General features: G+C 45.5%; 1 protein-coding gene across 3 annotated transcripts in view; it reads right to left on the bottom strand.

Annotated features, from left to right (window-relative positions):
- Positions 1–8,229: 8,229 nt before the first annotated feature.
- LOC115096382 (maternal embryonic leucine zipper kinase-like) overlaps positions 8,230–19,996 on the bottom strand; it is a 47,198-nt gene continuing 35,431 nt past the window's right edge. The window contains exons 4-6 of one of the 3 annotated variants that reach the window (XM_029610901.1): positions 9,896–10,012; positions 8,825–8,968; positions 8,559–8,742 (exon numbers count right to left, since the gene is read on the bottom strand). In XM_029610901.1, the coding sequence (XP_029466761.1) occupies positions 8,662–8,742; positions 8,825–8,968; positions 9,896–10,012 (342 nt within the window). In that variant the 3' untranslated portion in view covers positions 8,559–8,661. Of the gene's footprint in view, positions 8,743–8,824; positions 8,969–9,895; positions 10,013–19,996 lie in introns of all 3 variants that reach the window. The other 2 variants (XM_029610900.1, XM_029610903.1) reach the window with 2 other exon arrangements.

Raw genomic sequence — 19,996 nt, 5'->3', positions numbered from 1 at the left:
ATGCTTTGGACTGGGAAGAGGAAGGCGAAGTGACATCACCAGTAGATTTTTGCCGTTTAGGCTTTAGTGGTGACTGAGTCTTTGAGGAGAGAGAATTTGACTGCGTCGCTTATGCCAAAGTCGATGGACTCATTTGTGAACAGCTTGTATGCTGTTGCATGTCATGAACGGGTCCTAGGGCCAGAACGCACATGTCATGCGGGTCTGTGATGGACATGGTTCTTGGGCACTCGGGGGCACTTTGAGAACCCGGTAGCCATGATGTTTGAAGAAAAAAAAAAATAACGGTCTGTGAGTCTGATTCCATTAAGAAAAACCTCCGGGAACCGACTGAAAAACAACGGGAAACAACCTTATCGGCGTTGACTATGGTCAGTAGTCTATGGGGGACCCCTGGATAGGGAAAAATTTGTTTAATTTTAAATTTGAATTCCGTGAGGAAAATTTGTGAGGTAAACTCACAGAGCTCCAGAATCTGTGAGGCTACTGCTGCACGGAAAAAAAAAAAAAAAAAAAGACTGAATGGGGACCCCTGCTGGATGCAGGGTTAGGTCCATGCTGGGCATGCTCAATGGTGCCAGTCAAAGTTCTAGAAACTGACAAAAAGTTTTCTGTGATTGGGCTCAATCTTGATGATGTCACCCACATGTGAAGACTATCGTACTGCTTGTCCTGTGAGAAAAAAGCAATTCCTCATGAGCCTCCAAGCAAGTAGAGTAAAGATTGCATCTTTTAAAAACCTAAAGACGCATCTAAACAATACAAAAACCGCGCCGAAAGGGAGCCCCGCCCCCGATCCAGCTCCACCAATAGGAGCCAGCCCTGAGGGGCTTTAAATCAGCATTACGTCCGGCGTCGCGCACCGAAGGAGCGCAACAAAGGGGCAAGCCCCTTTGTTTCGCCCCTTCGTACAGCCCCGAGGAAGTCCCGAGCCATACCCGCGGAAGAATCTATTGCCATATATATCATTTCGGCGGCCTACATCCCGGCGCCCACCTGCACCCAACCGCTTCCTCTCCTCCTCCCTGCCGAGGCTTGCGCGATCGGCGCGGCCCATCCGGGGCAAAAGCCTGCTCACCAGACACTCGAGGTGAGACGTGCAGGAGAGACGGGGGGCAAAGAACAAAGATACCTAAAACGAAACTAAAACTAATTAGCCACTCCAGCAGCACTCATTCAGCCTCCAGCAGCACTCATTCAGCCTCCAGCAGCACTCATTCAGCCTCCAGCAGCACTCATCCAGTCTCCAGCAGCACTCATCCAGTCTCCAGCAGCACTCATCCAGTCTCCAGCAGCACTCATCCAGTCTCCAGCAGCACTCATCCAGTCACTCCAGCAACCAGCATTCGTCCAGTCACTCCACCATCCCTCTAGCAATCTTCTAGTCACCCCAGCATCCAGCATTCTTCCAGTCAATCCAGCATCTAGCACTCATCAAGCCACTCCAACACCCAGTAGTCATCCAACAATCTTATCCACCTGCAATTTCTTCGTAAAAAGACAGCATGCTACAAACTTTCCCCATTCAGATCATCCCTCACCTACTCACCCACAGAGCGAATACACCCGTGCTCAATCCACGATCAAAGAGATCCCTGATTCCAATCATGATCTCCCCTCTAACACAATTCCTAGGATTATCTCTAATCACCTTAACCCTTTTCAACTCCCAGTCGCTCTCAAAAAAATCTCATTTGCTCAACGACCTCCTCCTGGACACCCAACCGGACATCTGTGCCATTACAGAAACATGGCTAAAAAACACAGACACCGCCATTATTAACCAGTTGCCAACACAACAATATGACATCTTCTCTATCCCCAGACCTAAAAAAAGAGGGGGTGGAATAATGTTAATAGCAAAAAAAAGAACTGAGACTGTCCCAACAAGCCTTCAAATCGACGACCAAATTAGAAATCGGACTATTCAAATCCTCCCAGCTTCAAGTCTGCCTTATTTACGCCCCCCCCGGGGCTCCTAGAATCCGACCCTTCTCCACTCATCGAAACCATAGCCAAACACATCAACACTAACTCACCGGCTATTATCTTAGGAGATTTCAACATCCATGTTGACTCCCCTACCCTATCATCTAATTGCGAAGCCCTTCTCCTTTCTCTCCAGGCTATGGGATTCAAACAAATTATAAACAACCCCACACACAAGGCAGGCCACACGCTTGACCTGATATTCACTAACGAAACCATCTCGCCCATCACCCCTCCTTCCTGCTCTCCCATCCCCTGGTCAGATCACTCGATAACTACAAAATTATATATAAAACAAAAATTGACCCCCTATTGTTACTAAATCCTCGATCCAGTTCAGGAAACCCTGTTCCATGGACACTCTCAACAACAGCCTGGCCGAAGAACTAATTAAACTGGACTTCTCAGATGCGGATACCGCTATGAACTCCTGGCAAACTATTACACACTCAGTAGCTAACAGAATTTGCCCTGTAACAACAAAAGTTATCAACCCAGCCCGCACGAACAAGAAACCCTGGTTCTCAACCGAACTAAGGAAACTCAAACAGGATCTACAACACAAAGAACAACGCTGGCGGAAAGATTCCTCCCCTTCCTCACTTGCTTCGTACAAAACTGCAATGAGCTACTATAGGACATCCATTACCCGCACCAAACGAGATTTCTACGCCAAAAAAATACACGGCTTCTTATATGACCCTAAAACTCTGTTCTCATATGTAGCTGCCCTTACCACACCTATGCCCCTCACCATCCCAGAAGAAGCAGCCCAGAACAAATCTACAGAGTTGGCTATCTTTTTTGATAACAAAATCAAAAACAACCTTCTTGCCCCCCTGGCTTCCACTAACATGGCTCCAAACCCTTCGCAACCATTAAGCCTCGCAACTAATAACCCTCCACCAAATATCCACAGACCGTCACTAGAAATTCTTGAACAGACATCCTCCCTGGAAATTGAATCAATAATCAAGAAAATGAAACCTTCCACTCATCCTCTGGACCAAATACCGACCAAACTACTTCTCACCATCCCTAACACCATTGCTAAACCGCTGGCAGACATCATAAATTGCTCCCTCAATCAAGGATCGGTCCCGGACTCCTTAAAAATTGCTTCACTTAAACCCTTACTTAAAAAACCCAACCTGGACCCAGCCGACCCTGCAAACTTCCGCCCCATTGCAAACCTACCTTTTATAGCCAAGCTAATGGAAAAGCTTGTCAACATCCGACTCACAGACTACCTTGACTCCCACAATATTCTCTACCCCTCTCAATTCGGATTCAGGAAACGCCTAAACACAGAATCCCTCCTTCTTTCTCTAACGGACAACATCCTGATGGGCCTTGACAAGGGACAATCTTACCTGCTAGCCCTTCGACATCTCTGCCGCGTTCGACACGGTAAACCACAATATCCTCATAAACCGCTTAATGGAAATAGGCATATCCGGCTCTGCACTGCTCTGGTTCACATCCTTTCTGAACAACAGACACTACAAAGTCAAAATAAATGACAAAGAATCTCACTCCATTCCATCAAACCAAGGTGTACCTCAGGGTTCGTCTCTTTCCCCTACCCTGTTCAATATATATCTACTCCCTTTATGCCAGCTACTCAATAGTCTCAATCTCACCCACTTTATATACTCGGACGATGTACAAATCATAATCCCCATCTCAGACCCCATCTCTACTCTAAATTTCTGGAACAACTGCTTACACGCCATCAACCTTCTGCTCTCGAGTCTCAATTTGGTCCTAAATACTTCCAAAACGGAACTACTGGTTATCTCCCCTTGTGACAACAACCCCCTCGCAAATAATGCTAGCATCCCATTAGCAAACCAGGTCAGAGATCTTGGGGCCACCCTTGACTCTAGAATGAATTTCAAAAAATTCATTAACGCCACAACCAAAGAATGCTTCTTCAAGCTACAGGTCCTGAAGCAACTTAGACCGCTCTTACACTTCAAGGATTTCCATTCGGTGCTTCAAGCCATACTGTTTTCAAAGATCGACTATTGTAATGCTCTATTACTTGGTCTGCCCGCTTCGTCCACCAAACCTCTTCAGATGCTGCAAAACGCAGCGGCTAGGATCCTTACAAACACTCGTCGCAAGGACCATATCACACCAATACTAAAAATTCTACACTGGCTGCCCATCCAATATAGAATACTTTTCAAGGCTCTCACCATCATCCACAAATCAGTCTACCAGCAATCCACTCTCCAACTCACCTTCCCACTTGAATTACATACTTCCGCAAGACTGATCAGAACTGCCTACAAAGGTTCGCTCAAGGCCCCCCCCAACAAATCATCGGTCCACAACACTATTCACAAGCGAGCTCTTTCAACAGCAGGTCCACTACATTGGAATTCACTTCCACAAGACTTACGCCAAGAACAATGCCATTCAACTTTCAGAAAGAAATTGAAAACCTGGCTTTTCGCAGAAGCCTACCGCTGAAGGATCTCCTCAACCATCACTGACTCTCACTCCCCCACCCCTCCCCCAATCCCTTCCCCCCACCCAACCTCACCCTTTCCTTCTCCCTCTGGACATACCAGGCTAATAACTGCCTAGGATAAACCTATGTTTTGTATCTTACAGTTTTTGTTGATTTATATATTTATCTCTCTCTAATTGTTTCTTAGTTTAAACTCTGTACTGTCTTCCATTGCCCAGGTTTTATGCTCCCTGTTTAATGTAACTTTACTTTCTACCTTGATGTTAATTGGTTTCCCCTCAGTTACATTGTAAACCGGTACGATAAGACCTAGTCTTGAGCATCGGTATAGGAAAAGAAATTAAATAAATAAATAACACTGGCTCAATTATAGGGAACGCCAGCTGAGATGCCCAAATATGACAAGCAGCACAGAGGGTAAGGTACTTAGGTTTCTTAGTCATAATCATTATCACTAAGCTGAATAAGTGCCTGAAAAAGTGTGCATCCAGCTGAAGCAGTCAAATATATTTTTTTTTAACCTGAGCTCAGTCCATCCCAGCTAAGAAAAGAATCAATCTCCGGCCACAGGGGCAGAGGGCATATACCTTCACCACAGTGCTCGGCATCCTGCACTCGCTGCCTTTCAGCTATTTCAACAGCTAAGTCCACACCAGCTGAAAAATCAGCTACTGGAACAAGGCACTGTCAGGGATTCTGAAACTCACCTTAGGAATTCTCAACTATTGGGGGAGGGGCCATTTGGTATCACCACAAGAGATGTGGGCAAATATAATTTCCTTATTTCTAAAACTTGAAGCAATCCCCAATAGGGAGATGCATGTCCATCTGCTAGAGACTGAGAATACTGGCAAGCTGATGTCCCTGCAGGAACACACACACACACACATATACATACACACACACGGTAATGTCAGCTTTGCTCCATCTTCAACTGCTGGTAGAGGTGCATAACCCACTGGTTCTGGATTAATCTGTCTGGTCGCTAAGAAAAAGCTACTGCTGCGCCAATGCTACAAAACAGCCCACTTACAATACTCCAAACAGCACATACAGAAGCCTCAAAACTTCTGGAACAAAATAATTTGGAGTGATGAGACCAAAATTGAACTTTATGGTCACAACCATAAATGCTATGAAGAGAAGCACACTAACCCCACCGTGAAGCATGGAGGTGGATCTCTGCTGTTTTGGGGCATGTGAGCTACATCGGCACAGAGAATTTAGTCAAAATTGATGGCAGGCTGAATGCAGCATCTTATCAGAAGTTATTGGAGGAGAATTTGCATTCGTCAGCCAGGAACTGCGCATGGGGCGCACTTGGACTTTCCAACATGACAAAGATCTGAAACATAAGGCGAAGTCGACCCTTCTGTGGCTGCAGCAGAAGTGAAGGTTCTGGAATGGCCATCAGTCTCCTGCCCTCAACATTGAGCCACTAGGTTCTCCCCAAACATGCAGTTCATGCTAGACAACTAAAGAATTTACAGTATCCAGAAGCTTTTTGCCAAGAGGAATGGGCAGCTTTATTTTTCTCATGTGATAAAGGGCCACAGTCACAACTATCACAAAAGAATGCAAGCTGTCATTGATGCAAAAAGGGGGCAAATACACGCTATTAGGAACTAATGGTATGCAACTTTTGAACAGGACCATTTTATTTTCCTTATTGATATGGTTTAATGATTAAACTATTATGCATCATAGAATAGCACAATCTGAAATATTAAAAATAAGACGTGTTTTGTCCGACCACTCATGTTTTCTTAAAATGCTACATATCTTACAAATTCTGCCAGGGGTATGTAAACATGAGCAAAAAACTGCACATAGAACTAATCTGTAGTCATTTTATGTATTTTGTTATTTGGTTACTCACCTTTAACTTGCCTAGAGCATGCTACAATTTGTTTATTTTTTTCAGAAGGTGCTTCCACAAGCACCGGGAAGAGTCATATGTCAAGTCCCTCAGGAGTCTCATTAGGGGTGTTGGAATGAGTCAAGGGGAGATCTACCAGGCTGAGGATTGCAACATTGGGTGAAAGTCCTGAGGATTTCTGGGTTAAAGAGTGAAATTGCTAGAGAAACCAAGGGAGATTTTCCAAAGAAGAGCTAAGGACCATGTTGGGGTAAAGGATACCTCAGACAACTGGGACCTTTTCTCTTTTCCTTGAGAAGTCCACAGCTGGAAGATTTTGCATTACATAGAAGAGGACATACTGGGCCTTGATGGAAGCCAAGATGTGACTCAAACAGGAGATGATAGAGTAATCTATGTCAGCTCTGAGTTTGCTAAGAGTTATGAATACTGGTTTCTGCAATCTGGACCATCTTTTTAAGTTTCTCCTGCTTTTATTAGGCTGATTCTTTGTGTTCCAAAACAAGACAATTTGTTTTAAAATGCAGAGTATGGATTGCTGGGGAGTTTTTTCCCCCCAGGTGAATAACTCCCCTTTGGCACTGTATGTGTATTATGCTGCCCTCCCGATGTCATTTGACAAAATTGCACAGCTTAGATTTCTGCATGTTGCAGAGCTTTTTTTTCTGATTGGTTATTTTAATGTTTCTGAGCTCCTTAATGGATCTAGCCTGTTTTTCTTCATCTGTGTTCTCTTGCCTCAAGTAATGCCTGGGACAGTTAGTTTCATGCAGAGACTCAGTTACAAAAGACTCTTGGCAATCTAACAGCTCATCCTGAGTGCTTCTCTACAAGCTCTTTAGAGCACTGCTTTTTCACCTGTTTAATCCTATCCCATTACTATTCATTAGCATCTACAACATACATCACAGTTCTCTCTCCTCCGACTACTGGACTTCCAGAAACTTAAATGAAATGGACACTGCTGTCTCTGCAGCTATCCTTGATACCTTGACATCCACATTGAGTTTGAACTGCAACTTTCTAGTCAATTTTATTTGGTATTCAAGAATTGTGTTCTTATTTAAAGCTGGAAAAAAAGTTGTAACAAACTACACAGGCAGGCTTTTACCACCCTTGCAGTGACAGAAGGTGAACCCAGGCAAAAGGAGGGGTGTGGAGTTTACAGATGAATCAGTTTACTCCCAATGACTTATATAGAGAAAGTTTTTCAGTAAATAAGATGTATTGGCAGAAACATTAAGGGATACAAGTATATATATTTGGTGTATACACACCAAAATTTAGGCAGTACATACACACACACACACACACAGTAAAGTGTTCATTTATATAAACAAAATAAAAAGTAGTAAAACTAATGAATCAAATTAAAAAACAAAATGTTAAGAAAAATTTAAATATCAAAACATTGAAAAGTTCTTAAAAATATACATGTACCAGGCATAAAGAAAGCCTTCAGAATACAGAAAGCTCATAATGTGTTATTGGCATACTGCTTACTTTTTTGAAATACAGTCTTGCGCATGAACCAATAGGGTTCCCTTCTCTGAGGGGCTTATTTAGAAGCCGCTCCAGTTTCTTTTTGGAATTATCGAATAGGTTTATACATATTCAAGGAACCACAAGACAAGACTTCATTTCCTATTTTATGGTTCATACACAGGACTGTGTTTCAATTAAGTGGGATGCCAGTGACATGTGAGTTTTGTATATTCTGAAAGTTTATGCATGCCCTAGTAAGTGTAAGAACTTTTCAATATGTTTGGAAATGTAAATAAATGTTTGTAATATATTTTGTTTTGTAAATTTGATTAGTGCTATTTTTTCATATGTATGAAAATACACACATTGTATACATACACACAATGAGTCAAAAAAACCCCCACAAAAACATGAGTCCTGGACAAGACACGTGACTTTTATCCAGCCCATGTTAAAATTATTAGATAAACTCCTCATATCATCAACTTTGCTTTTTCTTGGCTCTAGTCTTCTGTTGGTCTTAAAACATTTGAATACTCAACATTTGAATTAAAATTGTGCTCCTTTCATTATAAAGCATGTCCCCATTGTTTACAATCTTCCACTCTGTGGTGACTGTCATATATGCTGTATTTATACACTGGATGCAGTATTGTTAAAGGTTTGTGACAATCACATACCAAACCCCCAAAATCCATAGGGAATAAGCTATTGTATCAGAGGAATATTCACAAATTTAATCATTTCTCTATAAATAAAAATAAGGTAACTATCAACTTCACTCAAAACCATTTGTTAAATTAGGCAGGTAAACAAATATTTGATTCTATGAACATACTTTAGGCTTTGCACATAGGCCAAAGTCTATCAGCTTCAAATTTTGATCCTCATCAATGAGTAGATTCTCCTGAAAAGGAGAAAGGACAAGTCCTATTAGTCAAGGTTAGGAGTACAGGTTAAATCAAACTTAATAGTTTAGACAGACTTACTGGTTTGAGATCCCTGTGAGCATATCCTCGACTATGTACATAAGCAACAGCAGATACAATCTGGCGGAAAAATATGCGTGCTTCATCTTCCATGAGACGATCCTTAGCAATTATGTAATCAAACAACTCTCCTCCAGGACAGTACTGAAGTCACAGAAGAACATACCAGTATGTTATAGTTCTTTATCAAAGCCATTAATGCTGCAGGTGGATATAGCATGGAGAAGACTTGGGAAATAAAGTAGGCATCTATACATGCACTATTTAACCAAATCTGCTTTGTCACATCTTGCCATGGGAAACAGGAGTGTTCACTTTTGGAATAAGCTATCTGCAGACTGTTACAGCAAGGTCAGTTTGTTGCTTTAAAAAGAATTGACAAATGCATACCAGCAAAGGTATAAAAAAGAGTCATAATTAAGTTTTAGACAAAATAGGATAAAAGCTTCTGCTTACTTAAAATTGGATATTATACATGTACATCAAGATAAAAAGGTCAACTCCACCAGATTAAGAGGGATTCTGGACCTTCCAAACCAGGAAGTCATTGAAGGGCCCAAACGTCACAGACCATTTCAGAAACACTAACCACCAGAGGATATGATTTGAGAGAGTGCCTATGTGGCATACAGTGCCCCAGAAGCTAGCTGGAAGCTAAATATTTCATTTATTTTGCCTGGATGAAATTAAAGTAGGTCCTGGTCAAGTGAAACGTCAAGTGGTGTACAATTATCTACCTCGAAGAGCTGTTTGGAACTCTTGAGACTAGTGTGAGCCTTAGCCAGAAACAACAGATTCAGAGCGTCCAACCCAGCAGAGTTTTTGACTCCTATACACAGACTCACCCCCAAAAACTGGGCACAGGGGTGTTATAGAAACATATGGTATCGTTTGTCATGTTGGATTTACTGTAATCGCAGAAGAAAAATGTGTGGCAATCACATGAAAGCTGAAATTTGCATTCATTTAGATTTACTTTTAAGAAACCAACCTCAGAAGGGACAGAAGTTAACTGCTTTGCCAACATCACAACATAAAACTAGTGCCTAGGTTTGACATTTGCAATCTAACCTCCAGGATCATAAATATTTTCTTGGATGTCTCTATCACATGATACAAACGACAAACATGTTGGTGGCTCAAGTTCTTCATTGCTTCGATCTCAGTTTTAACACGAGGTAAGTCATCCTATAAAGATAGCAAAAATAGAACATTCAGCTTAAGAATTTCCTTTTATAATATAAACTATAAAATATAGTATTGAGAAAGTGCAATTACTTACCTGTAACAGGTGTTCTCCTAGGACAGCAGGATGTTAGTCCTCACATGTGGTTGACATCATCCGATGGAGCCTGGCACAGAAAACATTTCTCAAAGTTTCTAGAAGCTTTGACCGGCACACTGAGCATGGCGAGCATGCTGCTATCCGCACATCCATGCGAAGTCCCCCTTCAGTCTCGTAACAGAAAAAATGTGAGAAAAAAAAAACCAAAAGATGACCCAACTCCGTGGGGAGGCGGAGGGATTCATGAGGACTAACATCCTGCTGTCCTAGAACACTTGCTACAGGAAAGCAACTGCACTTTCTCCTAGGACAAGCAGCATGGTAGTCCTCACATGTGGGTGAATACCAAGCTCCAGGCTGTCCCTGTTAATAGGGGAGACCAACAGCGACAGAACAAGGTGCCAATGGGCACAACTGTGGCACTATCTGGTTCCCACAAGAAGCACGAACAGAAGAGTTGGGTTCAGGTTTGGAACAGGTTGCGCGAGAGATTGACCGAAGGGACTGTCCTGACGACCATCCTTGTCCAAGCAGTAGTGAGCCACAAACATGTGAAGAAAACTCCAGGTTGTGGCTCGGTAGATTTAGACGATGGGGACTGCAAGCAAATGAGCCACCGATGTCGCCATTGCCCACACAAAGTGAGCCTTTACTCTGCCAGCTAGCGGAAGGCCTGCTTGCGCATAGCAGAAGGCAATGCAAGTCATCAACCACTTAGACAAGGTCTGTTTACCCACCGCTGCTCCCAGCCTGTTGGTATCAAAGGACACAGAGCTGAGTGGACTGCCTATGGCCAGTTGTGCGATCTAAATAGAAAGCCAAGACCCTCTTGCAGTCCAAGGTATGAAGAGCCCATTCCCCTGAGTGGAAATGAGGCCTCAGAAAGAAAGAAGGTAGATCGATGGACTGATTAAGGTGGGCAGAAACTTAGGGTGCATACACAAGACCACACAATCATGGAAAACCTCGTGTATGGCGGGTACGTAACCAGGGCTTGAAGTTCACAGACTATGAGAAAAAGGAATCACCACCAGGAATACAACTTTCCAGGTGAGGAACTTCAGATTGCAGCAGTTCAAAGGGAAGGCGCATGAGCTGTGCCAGGACAATGTTGCGTCCTGGGACCTCAACAGGAGGCTGAAGGGGCTTCAGCTGGAGGAGGTCCCTCATGAAACAGTGCTAAGGTGAACCCTGACCGAGCTGGTTTGAAGCCCAGACTCAGAGGTGCCACAGGTAGTCCAAAAGCTGGGGGAGGGAACATGAGAAAGGATCCAAGTCATTCCCGACACACCAGATGGAAATTCTCTTCCACTTTAAGCTGTAGGACTTCCTGGTTGAAGGCTTCAGAGATGCCACTAGCACCTGAGACACAAAGTCCGAGTGCCCCAAGGGATGAAGGACTAGGCACTCAACATCCAATCTGTCAGAGCCAACACCCGGAGGTTCGGATGGCACAGGACGCCCTGATCCTGCAAGATGAGATCAGGCGCAGTCCTCAGCTGGATGGGGGCCCACACCAACAGGTCCTGTAGAGACGGGAACCAGAATTATCGGGACCAAAAGGGCACCACAAGGATCATGGTCCCTTTGTCCTGCTGAAGCTTCAGAAGTGTCTTCAAGAAGAGCGGTAGAGGAGAGTACACATACAGCAGGAGCCTCCCCCAGTGGAGAGAGAAGGCATCGCAGGCCAGATGTTCGCCCCTAGCCACAGGGATCAGAACCTGTTCACCTTATAGTTGTGTGGAGAGGCAAAAAGTTCCACATCCGGTGTACCCCACTAGCAAAATAGCTCGGATGCTACCTCCGGGTTGAGGGACCAGTCCTGTGGTTGAAAGGAGAGACTCAAGCAGTCTGCCAGCACATTTAGATGTCCCGGAAGTTATGTCACTCGCAGTGACATCCCCTGGGAAAGGGCCCAGATCCACACTTGCACCACTTCATAACAGAGGAACAAGCCCGTGCCTCCCTGCTTGTTGACATACCACATGCTACTTGGCTGTCTATCCAGATCAGGACTTCCTTGCATGACAACCAGTCTCTTAATGCCCACAAGTCATAACAGATCGCCTGAAGCTCCAGGAAGTTTATCAGGCAGCGGACTTCGGAAGCAGTTCAGAGACCCTGCATGTGGATGTGGTTAATATGGGCTCCCCAGCCCTGAGGAGAGGAGTCAGCAGTGAGAATCACCTGAGGCAGAGCAGTTTGGAAGGGGAGTCCCCTCTCCAAGCTGGAGAGGTCTTCCCACCAGGACAGAGATGCCCACAGAGTCTCAAGGTTCTAGGCAGCCTGTCGCCATTGTGATTACAAGTCCATTGAGCCCTCCACATGCACAGATGGGCAAGAGGGGCGACATGGATGGAAGTCACCATGTGGCCTAGCAGACTGATACCTGCTGGCTATTGCAGACAAGGGCTGCCAACAAGGCGAGAGCCTGATCCCGGGGCAGAAATGCTTTTGCCTGTGCCATGTCCAGCCTGGCCCCTATGAAGTCCAGCTGAGGAGACAGGTAGAGGTGAGACTTAGGGTAGTTGATAAATGCCAAGGTTTGTAGCGTCTGCATTGTCAGGGCTAGAGCACTCAAGGCCCCTGCACAGAAATCGCTCATGACCAGTCGCCTAGGTACGGGAAAACATGCATCACCTGACATCTGAGATAGGCAGCCACCACCGCCAGGCATTTGGTGAAAATGCAGGGGCTGAGGCCAACCCGAAAGGCAGTACCCTGTATTGGTAATGGGCAGTCCCTACCACAAAGCAGAGGTACTTTTTGTAGTCTGGGAAAATGGCTATATGTGCATAAGCCTAGAGGTCACAAAGCCAGTCTCCTCTTTTGAGGAGGGGAATTAGCGTGCCCAGAAAGACCATCTTAAACTTTTCTAATGCCTTGAGGTCGAGGATGGGGGCGCAACCCCTGATTCTTTCTGGAATGAAGAAGTACCTCAAATAGAACCCTCGGCCCTACTGCACCTGCTACCAGAAGAGCAGAGATTTCTGTTTGAAGCATAATCTGCTGGGCAGATGAACCCCACGATGGACATGGGGGACAGGTCTCTAGGAGCCACTGAAGTTGAAACAATAACCCCAGATGATGGCAAGGACCTAACGGTCCAACTTAATATCCTCCCAGCGACGGGCAAAGCCGAAGAGCCTGCTTCCCACTGGGAGATCCAGCATCGGGGATATGCTCGACTGACTTTCGCTCCCTCGCCTCCAGTCAAAAGCCTGTAGCTGGGGCCTAGGCGCTAACTGCTGGTGAGGGCGGCCCTGGAACTAGTGCGTGGTGGACGAGCCCGGAAGGCTGGAGAATAATACTTCCTCTGCCTGTAGAAGGGCTTCCGGGGTCTGGCCTGGAAGATTTCCTGGCGAAGGATGGGGCATCAGAGGTGCTGGTGGAAAGCTATTGAAGGGTATCATGGTGGTCCTTCAATTGTATCCTGAATCTTATCCCCAAAGAGGTTTTCACCAGTGCAAGGAAGGTCAGCTAGCCTTTCCTGCACCTCCGGACAGAAGTCAGAAGCTCTGAGCCAGGCCATTCTCCAGATGCTGATCCCACCGTCGCTACACGGGCCGCTGTCTCAAAGACATCATAGGTGGAACGCACCTCATGCTTGCCAGCTTCTAGACCCAGTAGGACGATGGCCAAAAGTGCCTCTTGCTGATGTTAGAGCAAACCATCTGTGAGGCCCTGGCCCCATTTCCAGATGGTCTGGTTGTACTGGGTCATATATAGCTGGTAGGCAGCAATACAGGCGACCAGCATAGGACCCTGGAAGTCCTTCCTGCCCAAAGCGTCAAGCTCCCTATGCTCTCAGCCCAGGGAAGCAGAGGCATGTGTGTGGGAGCACCAGACCTTCTTCAGAGTGGACTTCACGACCACAGACTGGTGGGGGAGCTGCTGTTTTTCAAATCCCATGGCTTGCTGCACCAAATAGGTGGAATCAGCCTGTTGACAAGGGAGATATAGGGTGCTCCCACATCCTGAGGAGGTCCTTAAAGATGTTGTGGATGGAAACCACCACGATCTCCTTAGGAGCATTGAAAAACTGGAGTACCTCCAGCATCTTATGTCGTGCATCCCCCTCCATAAGCAGCTGGAAGGTAATGGCTTTAAAACCACAATCCATCTGTTATAGTTGCTATCACCTTCAGTGAGGAAAAACTTTTTTTGCTCTCATATAAAGGCATGAATTGTAATGCTAAATAGCATATGATTGATATGCCAGATGTTATAATCATAGGTCATTAATGAGTATTTTAGTTTGCTTAGTGAGTCCAATACACCAAATAGTGTTAGTGAAAATATTATGCAATTGCAAAAATTGTTGAAACACATATTTTAAAATTTCCAACTTTCAATCGCAATTTCTATTTCCAACTGTCAATAATATGAACTTAGCTTATTAGCACGGTGAAGAAACGCCATGTTCTTCATGCGAGGCTAGTATGGAGAAAAGCCCGACACTGGATCCGTGTTTCGGCTTGTGCCTTCGAGGGCCGAAATAGATGTTCAGAAGCGGCTTTAGGTGCCGGCGTCTGCCGGTGATGCGTTTCTTCATGCCTTTATATGAGAGCAAAAAAAGTTTTTCCTCACTGAAGGAGATAGCAACTATAACAGATGGATTGTGGTTTTACAGCAATCTTGGCTTTGATTAATCTGGCTGCTACCACACACTGAATTCTTAGAGAGTTTTCACGAAGGTAATGGCTTTAGCCATGGCCCTGACAAACCCTGCAAAGGACAGATCCGCGGGGAGGGAGGAGTGACAGATGCCACTTCTCTGGCAGGGAGGGATCAGAGAGGGGGTCGTCTGAATAATCAGAGGACAACTTTGTGGAATAATCTCTCTAAAGGTCGTAAGGGCCTCGAGGGCACTGTGGGAATCTATGGTTCCCCTGGCATTGGGGGGACTGGAGGTTGGAGGGACTCAGCAAGGGCTTGGGGAACCATGGTCTTGGAAACCCTGTACCAGCCATATCTTCCACCTCAGCAAAGCAGAGGATCAGGAATCACTTCAGTGTGGGGGCATCAGTGGCTGCTGGAGAACCGAAGACACCTCGGGCACCAGTTCCATCAGTAGGGCACCTAAAGACATCCAGATGCTCCAGCAGAGGTACTAAAATAGACTGCAGAGGCTCGGGCACCGGTGGCACTAACAGCTCAACATTCTGGAGTGCTTTGAGCACCATGGACTACACAGTGCAGTCCAGCTCCTCCTCAAAGCCTGGTGTGGCCAGGACTGAGGGAGAGGGACGAGCATCACCGGCTCTTCCTCGGGTCTCCAAGGAGGCATGGTGCCCAGCACCAATATGTGTAGGGAACGCCTAGGACTTCAGAGGGTATTGGAGGATAGGGCCTCTGATGGCCAGTGTTGCTTCAGTGGCGGCATGGCAGCTGCCAGTGCCACACCAGAACCACAGCCATGCGCTGACTGCGACTGGTGGCGATGCTTGCGGGAGCTCCCACAGTACTTGGCCCAGACTTTTCCTAGCGCCTCGCAACGCACTCTCTCTCGCCACTTCCAAGGACAGATCCCACGATCCTTGGAAGTGGCGAGAGGGAGCTTATTGAGAGGATCCCCACGACCTCAGCGTTGAGAGTTCCAATGCAGGAGTAGTAGGAACAGATTTTGCAGAGCCAAAAAGCTTCATCTTTATCATGGCACGCACGATGGCCTTTGTGAGTCATCTGGTCACACAGACGACACCCACACGAGGTTCCCCAGGCAGAGTAGACTTAGTTTTTGGGTACTTGCCAGGTTCTTATGGCCTGGATTGGTCACTGTTGGAAACAGGATGCTGGGCCTTTGTCTGACCAAGTATGGCATGTTATGTTCTTAGAATGCAAACCTCATGCAGATCCGTGATGGACATGGTCCGCGGGCACCGACGAAAACCAGTCAACGCCATGAGAAAATACCCAGCGTGCAGTAGACAACCGGCGGTCACCATGAGGCAAGGAGTTGGGCAATTAACCACAAAAGTAAAAAAAAAAAAAATTAAAAAGGCAATAACCACCTACCACACTGAGGAATTACAGACCGCAAAGGGGGATCAGAAGAGGAAAAACCAGGAAAAGACCCGATAATGTCAAGAAAAATAAGAAAATAGAAGAGCTCCATGAACTGTGAGGCAACTGCTCTGTGGAAAAGAGACTGAAGTGGGACCTCGCGTGGATAGCGGCATGCTTGGACCGCTCAGTGTGCTGGTCAAAGCTTTTAGAAATTTTGACAAAGTTTTCTGTGCTGGGCTTCATTGGATGTCACCCACATGTGAAGACTACCATCCTGCTTGACCTAGGAGAAATTAATAAAGAAAAGAAAATTATCAGGTAGGTAGTAGACAGATGGATCCAGATCAAGTGGGTTATGCACCTTGACTAGCAGATGGAGACTGAGCAAATCTGACATCACTGTTTATATACCCCTGCAGTGACATCAGCCTGCCAGTATTCTCTGCAAAAGCTGTGGACAGACTAAAAAAAACAAAAAAAAAAACTTTATTATTAACAGATAACCATTCCAGTACTCAGCCAATAGGAAACACTGAGCTCAGACAGTGTATTAACACTTACCAGTAACCCCTGAAAACAAGCAGCCATGCAGGTCAATAGCATAGCCAGCTGGCAGCCAAGGGTGGGAAGGTGGATCAAATTGTCTATACTAAAGAAAAGTAAATTATCAGGTAAGCAGTAATTTCTCATTTCTTAGCATTTAGACAGGTGGATCCAGAAAGCAAAATTGCTTACCTTGTAATAGGTGTTATCCCAGGACAGCAGGATGTAGTCCTCACATATGGGCTCCGTCAGTGACGTCACATATGGGTGATGTCACTGCCGGAGTCCTATCAAGGAAAACTCTGTCAAAGTTTCTAGAAGCTTTTGACTGGCACACTGAGCATGCCATGATATTCTCAGCCACAGGGGTCTCCCTTCAGTCTTCGTTTTTCCATGCTGCTGTTGGCATCGTGGAACAGGAGCCTGTGTGAGAGTTTCTCAGTTTGTCGGACTAAAAAATCAGATTTAAAAACCATTTATTCTCTCCCATATCGGGGTTTCTCGGGTTACCACCGGCTGGTGAGTAAATCTTAGTCTCTTTTTTTACTCGACACTCCACTAAAGAGTATCTTCTGCACTCCAGCACACTTGCTCTGTCAGCTCCTGATTGTGAGCTTCCCAACTCTGGAGGCTTGCATCTGTCGTGAGTACTAGCCAATCTGGTGAGGTTAGGGAAACCCCTTTTCTCAGATGATCCGCTGTTAACCACCAATGCAGGTGTGTGCAGACTTCCATCAGTAGATGAAGCCAAATCGAAGTGTTCTGAGATTGTGGGTTCTAATGAGACAGCAGAATGCGCTGAAGAGAGCGCATATTTACCCTTGCCTGCGGCACCATTTCCAGGGTCACCGCAATCAATCCAAACACCCTGCAGATAATATGTCCAACAGTGTGGTCCTATGTTCAGCAATAGACACACCTGCATCATCAACTTCTAAAAAAACAACCCTCCGGCAGGAAACCCTACCCTGTTTAGTGTCAAACCAAACACAGATACACTAGCGATTGGGAAGGCTGAAGAGTACTCTTGTTCAGGTTCACCACCCAACCGAGCTCCTGTAACTTGGAGATCACCTTGCACAACACCAGGAGGCTCTCTTCCAGAGTCTTGGACCAAATCAGCCAATCTGTCCAAGTACAGGTGGACCAGAATCCTGAAATAAGGAGATCAACTTGTGAGTCACTAGTCAGCTCTAATCCTGAGACTTGGCTTGACTCAGCCAGACGCCTAAATATGGGTGCACCAGGATTCCTTCTTTTCACAAGGCCACTGCTACCACCACCATAATCTTGGAAAGTGTTCTGGGAGCGGTGGTAAGACCAAAAGGCAGTGCCCAAAACGGATAATGGTGCCCCAACACCACGAAGCGTAGAAAGCATTGGTATTCTAATCTGATGGGTATAAGGTGGTAAGCCTCCAGACCCAAGGAGGTCAGAAATTCCTGACTGCATCGCCATCATCATAGAGCATAAGGTTTCCATTAAAAAATGGGTCATCAAGTGTCGGTTGACCCTCTTGAGATCCAGGATGAGACGAAAGGTGCTCTCCTTCTTGGGCACAACAAAATAAATGGAATATTGCCCCATACTTTGAGACACGGGCACCAGAATCACAGCACTCAGTCTAAGAAGCCTTTGAAGTGTGAACTCCACTGCCCGCTTCTTCTGCAGAGAGTGGCAAGGAGATGAACACATCCCAAGGAATACTGTGAAATTCCAGTGCATACCCTTCACATATCACCTCCAGGCCCCTCTGGTCCGATGAGATATTGACCCACCTCTGATAAAAGCGAGACATCCCCCTATTTCATGTCCTGGAAGGTGGGTCAGCAAACCTTCATTGGGAAGCTCGGGAAGGTCTATCACCCAAGCCCACTCCTCTCTTGGGCTGTCAGGAACGAGAGGACTGAGACCTACCGAAAGGCCAAGTCTGCTGAATGGTCAACCCTCTGTAGGGATGAAAACTCCTGGAACCCTGGAAATGACCCCTCATACCAAAGGGATGCTGAAACTGTTTCTTATCCTCAAGCAACCAAGGCACTGGAGACTCGCCCCACTTATTGGCCAGTTTCTCCAACTTGCTCCCAAAACAAGAGCGAGCCTTTAGAGAGCATCTTGTTAAGACTGGCTTTGGAAGCATTTCACAACCAGAGTTGATGTCTGGCTGCTATCACCAAAGCCACTCTTCTGGCCAAAGTCCAGAACAAATCACAGCCTGCATCTGCTAAAGAGGCAGCAGAAGGCTCCATAACCGCTATCAAACTCCCTCCAGACTCAACCTCCTGAGAGAAAAGCAGACAAGACCTTGCCACTAGGGCACAACAGGAGGCACTCTATAAATTCATTGCTACTGCCTCAGAGGCTTGCTTAAAAATAGCCTCAATCCTATCATGTTGACTTAGAAAATAGCCACTGCTATTACTAGCATCAGTAATCGCCAACCAACCTCTTTTTCCCTGCTTATTCAATATCCAAATCGAGGCTACCTCCGGTGTGTCCAATTTCGTTACACACAATAAATGGGTCCAGCTAACGACAAAACAAAATTGGAGGTTATAAAACAGTACACAGTATTTAGGAGAAGGGTGTAGAGAGAAAAGATAATCGCCCGAAATTGGACACACCAGAGGTAGCCTCGATTTGGATGAGAGTGGGAGGTGTGTGCCTGTGGTAGGTATAAAAAGAGTTAGAATAGATAGGACGCCAAGACAGGCATGGAAGGCATCGCTCACTTGAAACACGGCACAACAAGAAGTAATTCTTTAGTGAAGGTGGGAATATAACTTAATAGAAAGCAATTTAAGAAATTATGTTTTTTAATAATACATAAGTAACTATTTTGTTAAAGGTGATACAGACACTGTGAACCTGGTATTAGACACAGTGCCAAACTCTCCCGCAGTCCCTGAAGCAGGCACAAAGTGCAGAAACATGGCCAATGTCGGACTGGCAGCTCCGTACCCATGAACATCAACAGAAACGGCGACCTTGATAAGTATAAAATAAAAGTTCAAGTGGGTCGGACAAGCAGCCAGGGAGAAGGGATTTTAAGAGAAAAGGAAAAGAAAAAAGATAGAAAAATTAAACAAAAAGTGAATGTCTCCAGAAATAATAAAAGAATAGACGGGGTGAACAAAAAGGATAACTGCAAATCAGTTATTCTTACATGAAACCCCCGTACAAGGTTTTCCCTTGCAATAGTGAATAGTTGGAGTATTACTAGCACCAGTAGCATGGGATAGACTTAGTTTTTGGATACTTGCCAGGTTCTTATGATCTGGATTGGCCACTGTTGAAAACAGGTTGCTGGGCTTGATGGACCGTTGGTCTAACCC

This window comes from Rhinatrema bivittatum, chromosome 8 (genome assembly GCF_901001135.1).
Source record: "Rhinatrema bivittatum chromosome 8, aRhiBiv1.1, whole genome shotgun sequence".
NCBI lineage: Eukaryota > Metazoa > Chordata > Amphibia > Gymnophiona > Rhinatrematidae > Rhinatrema > Rhinatrema bivittatum.
Note: the sequence above shows the minus strand (reverse complement) of the source record. Positions and strands in the feature narration are given on the sequence as shown.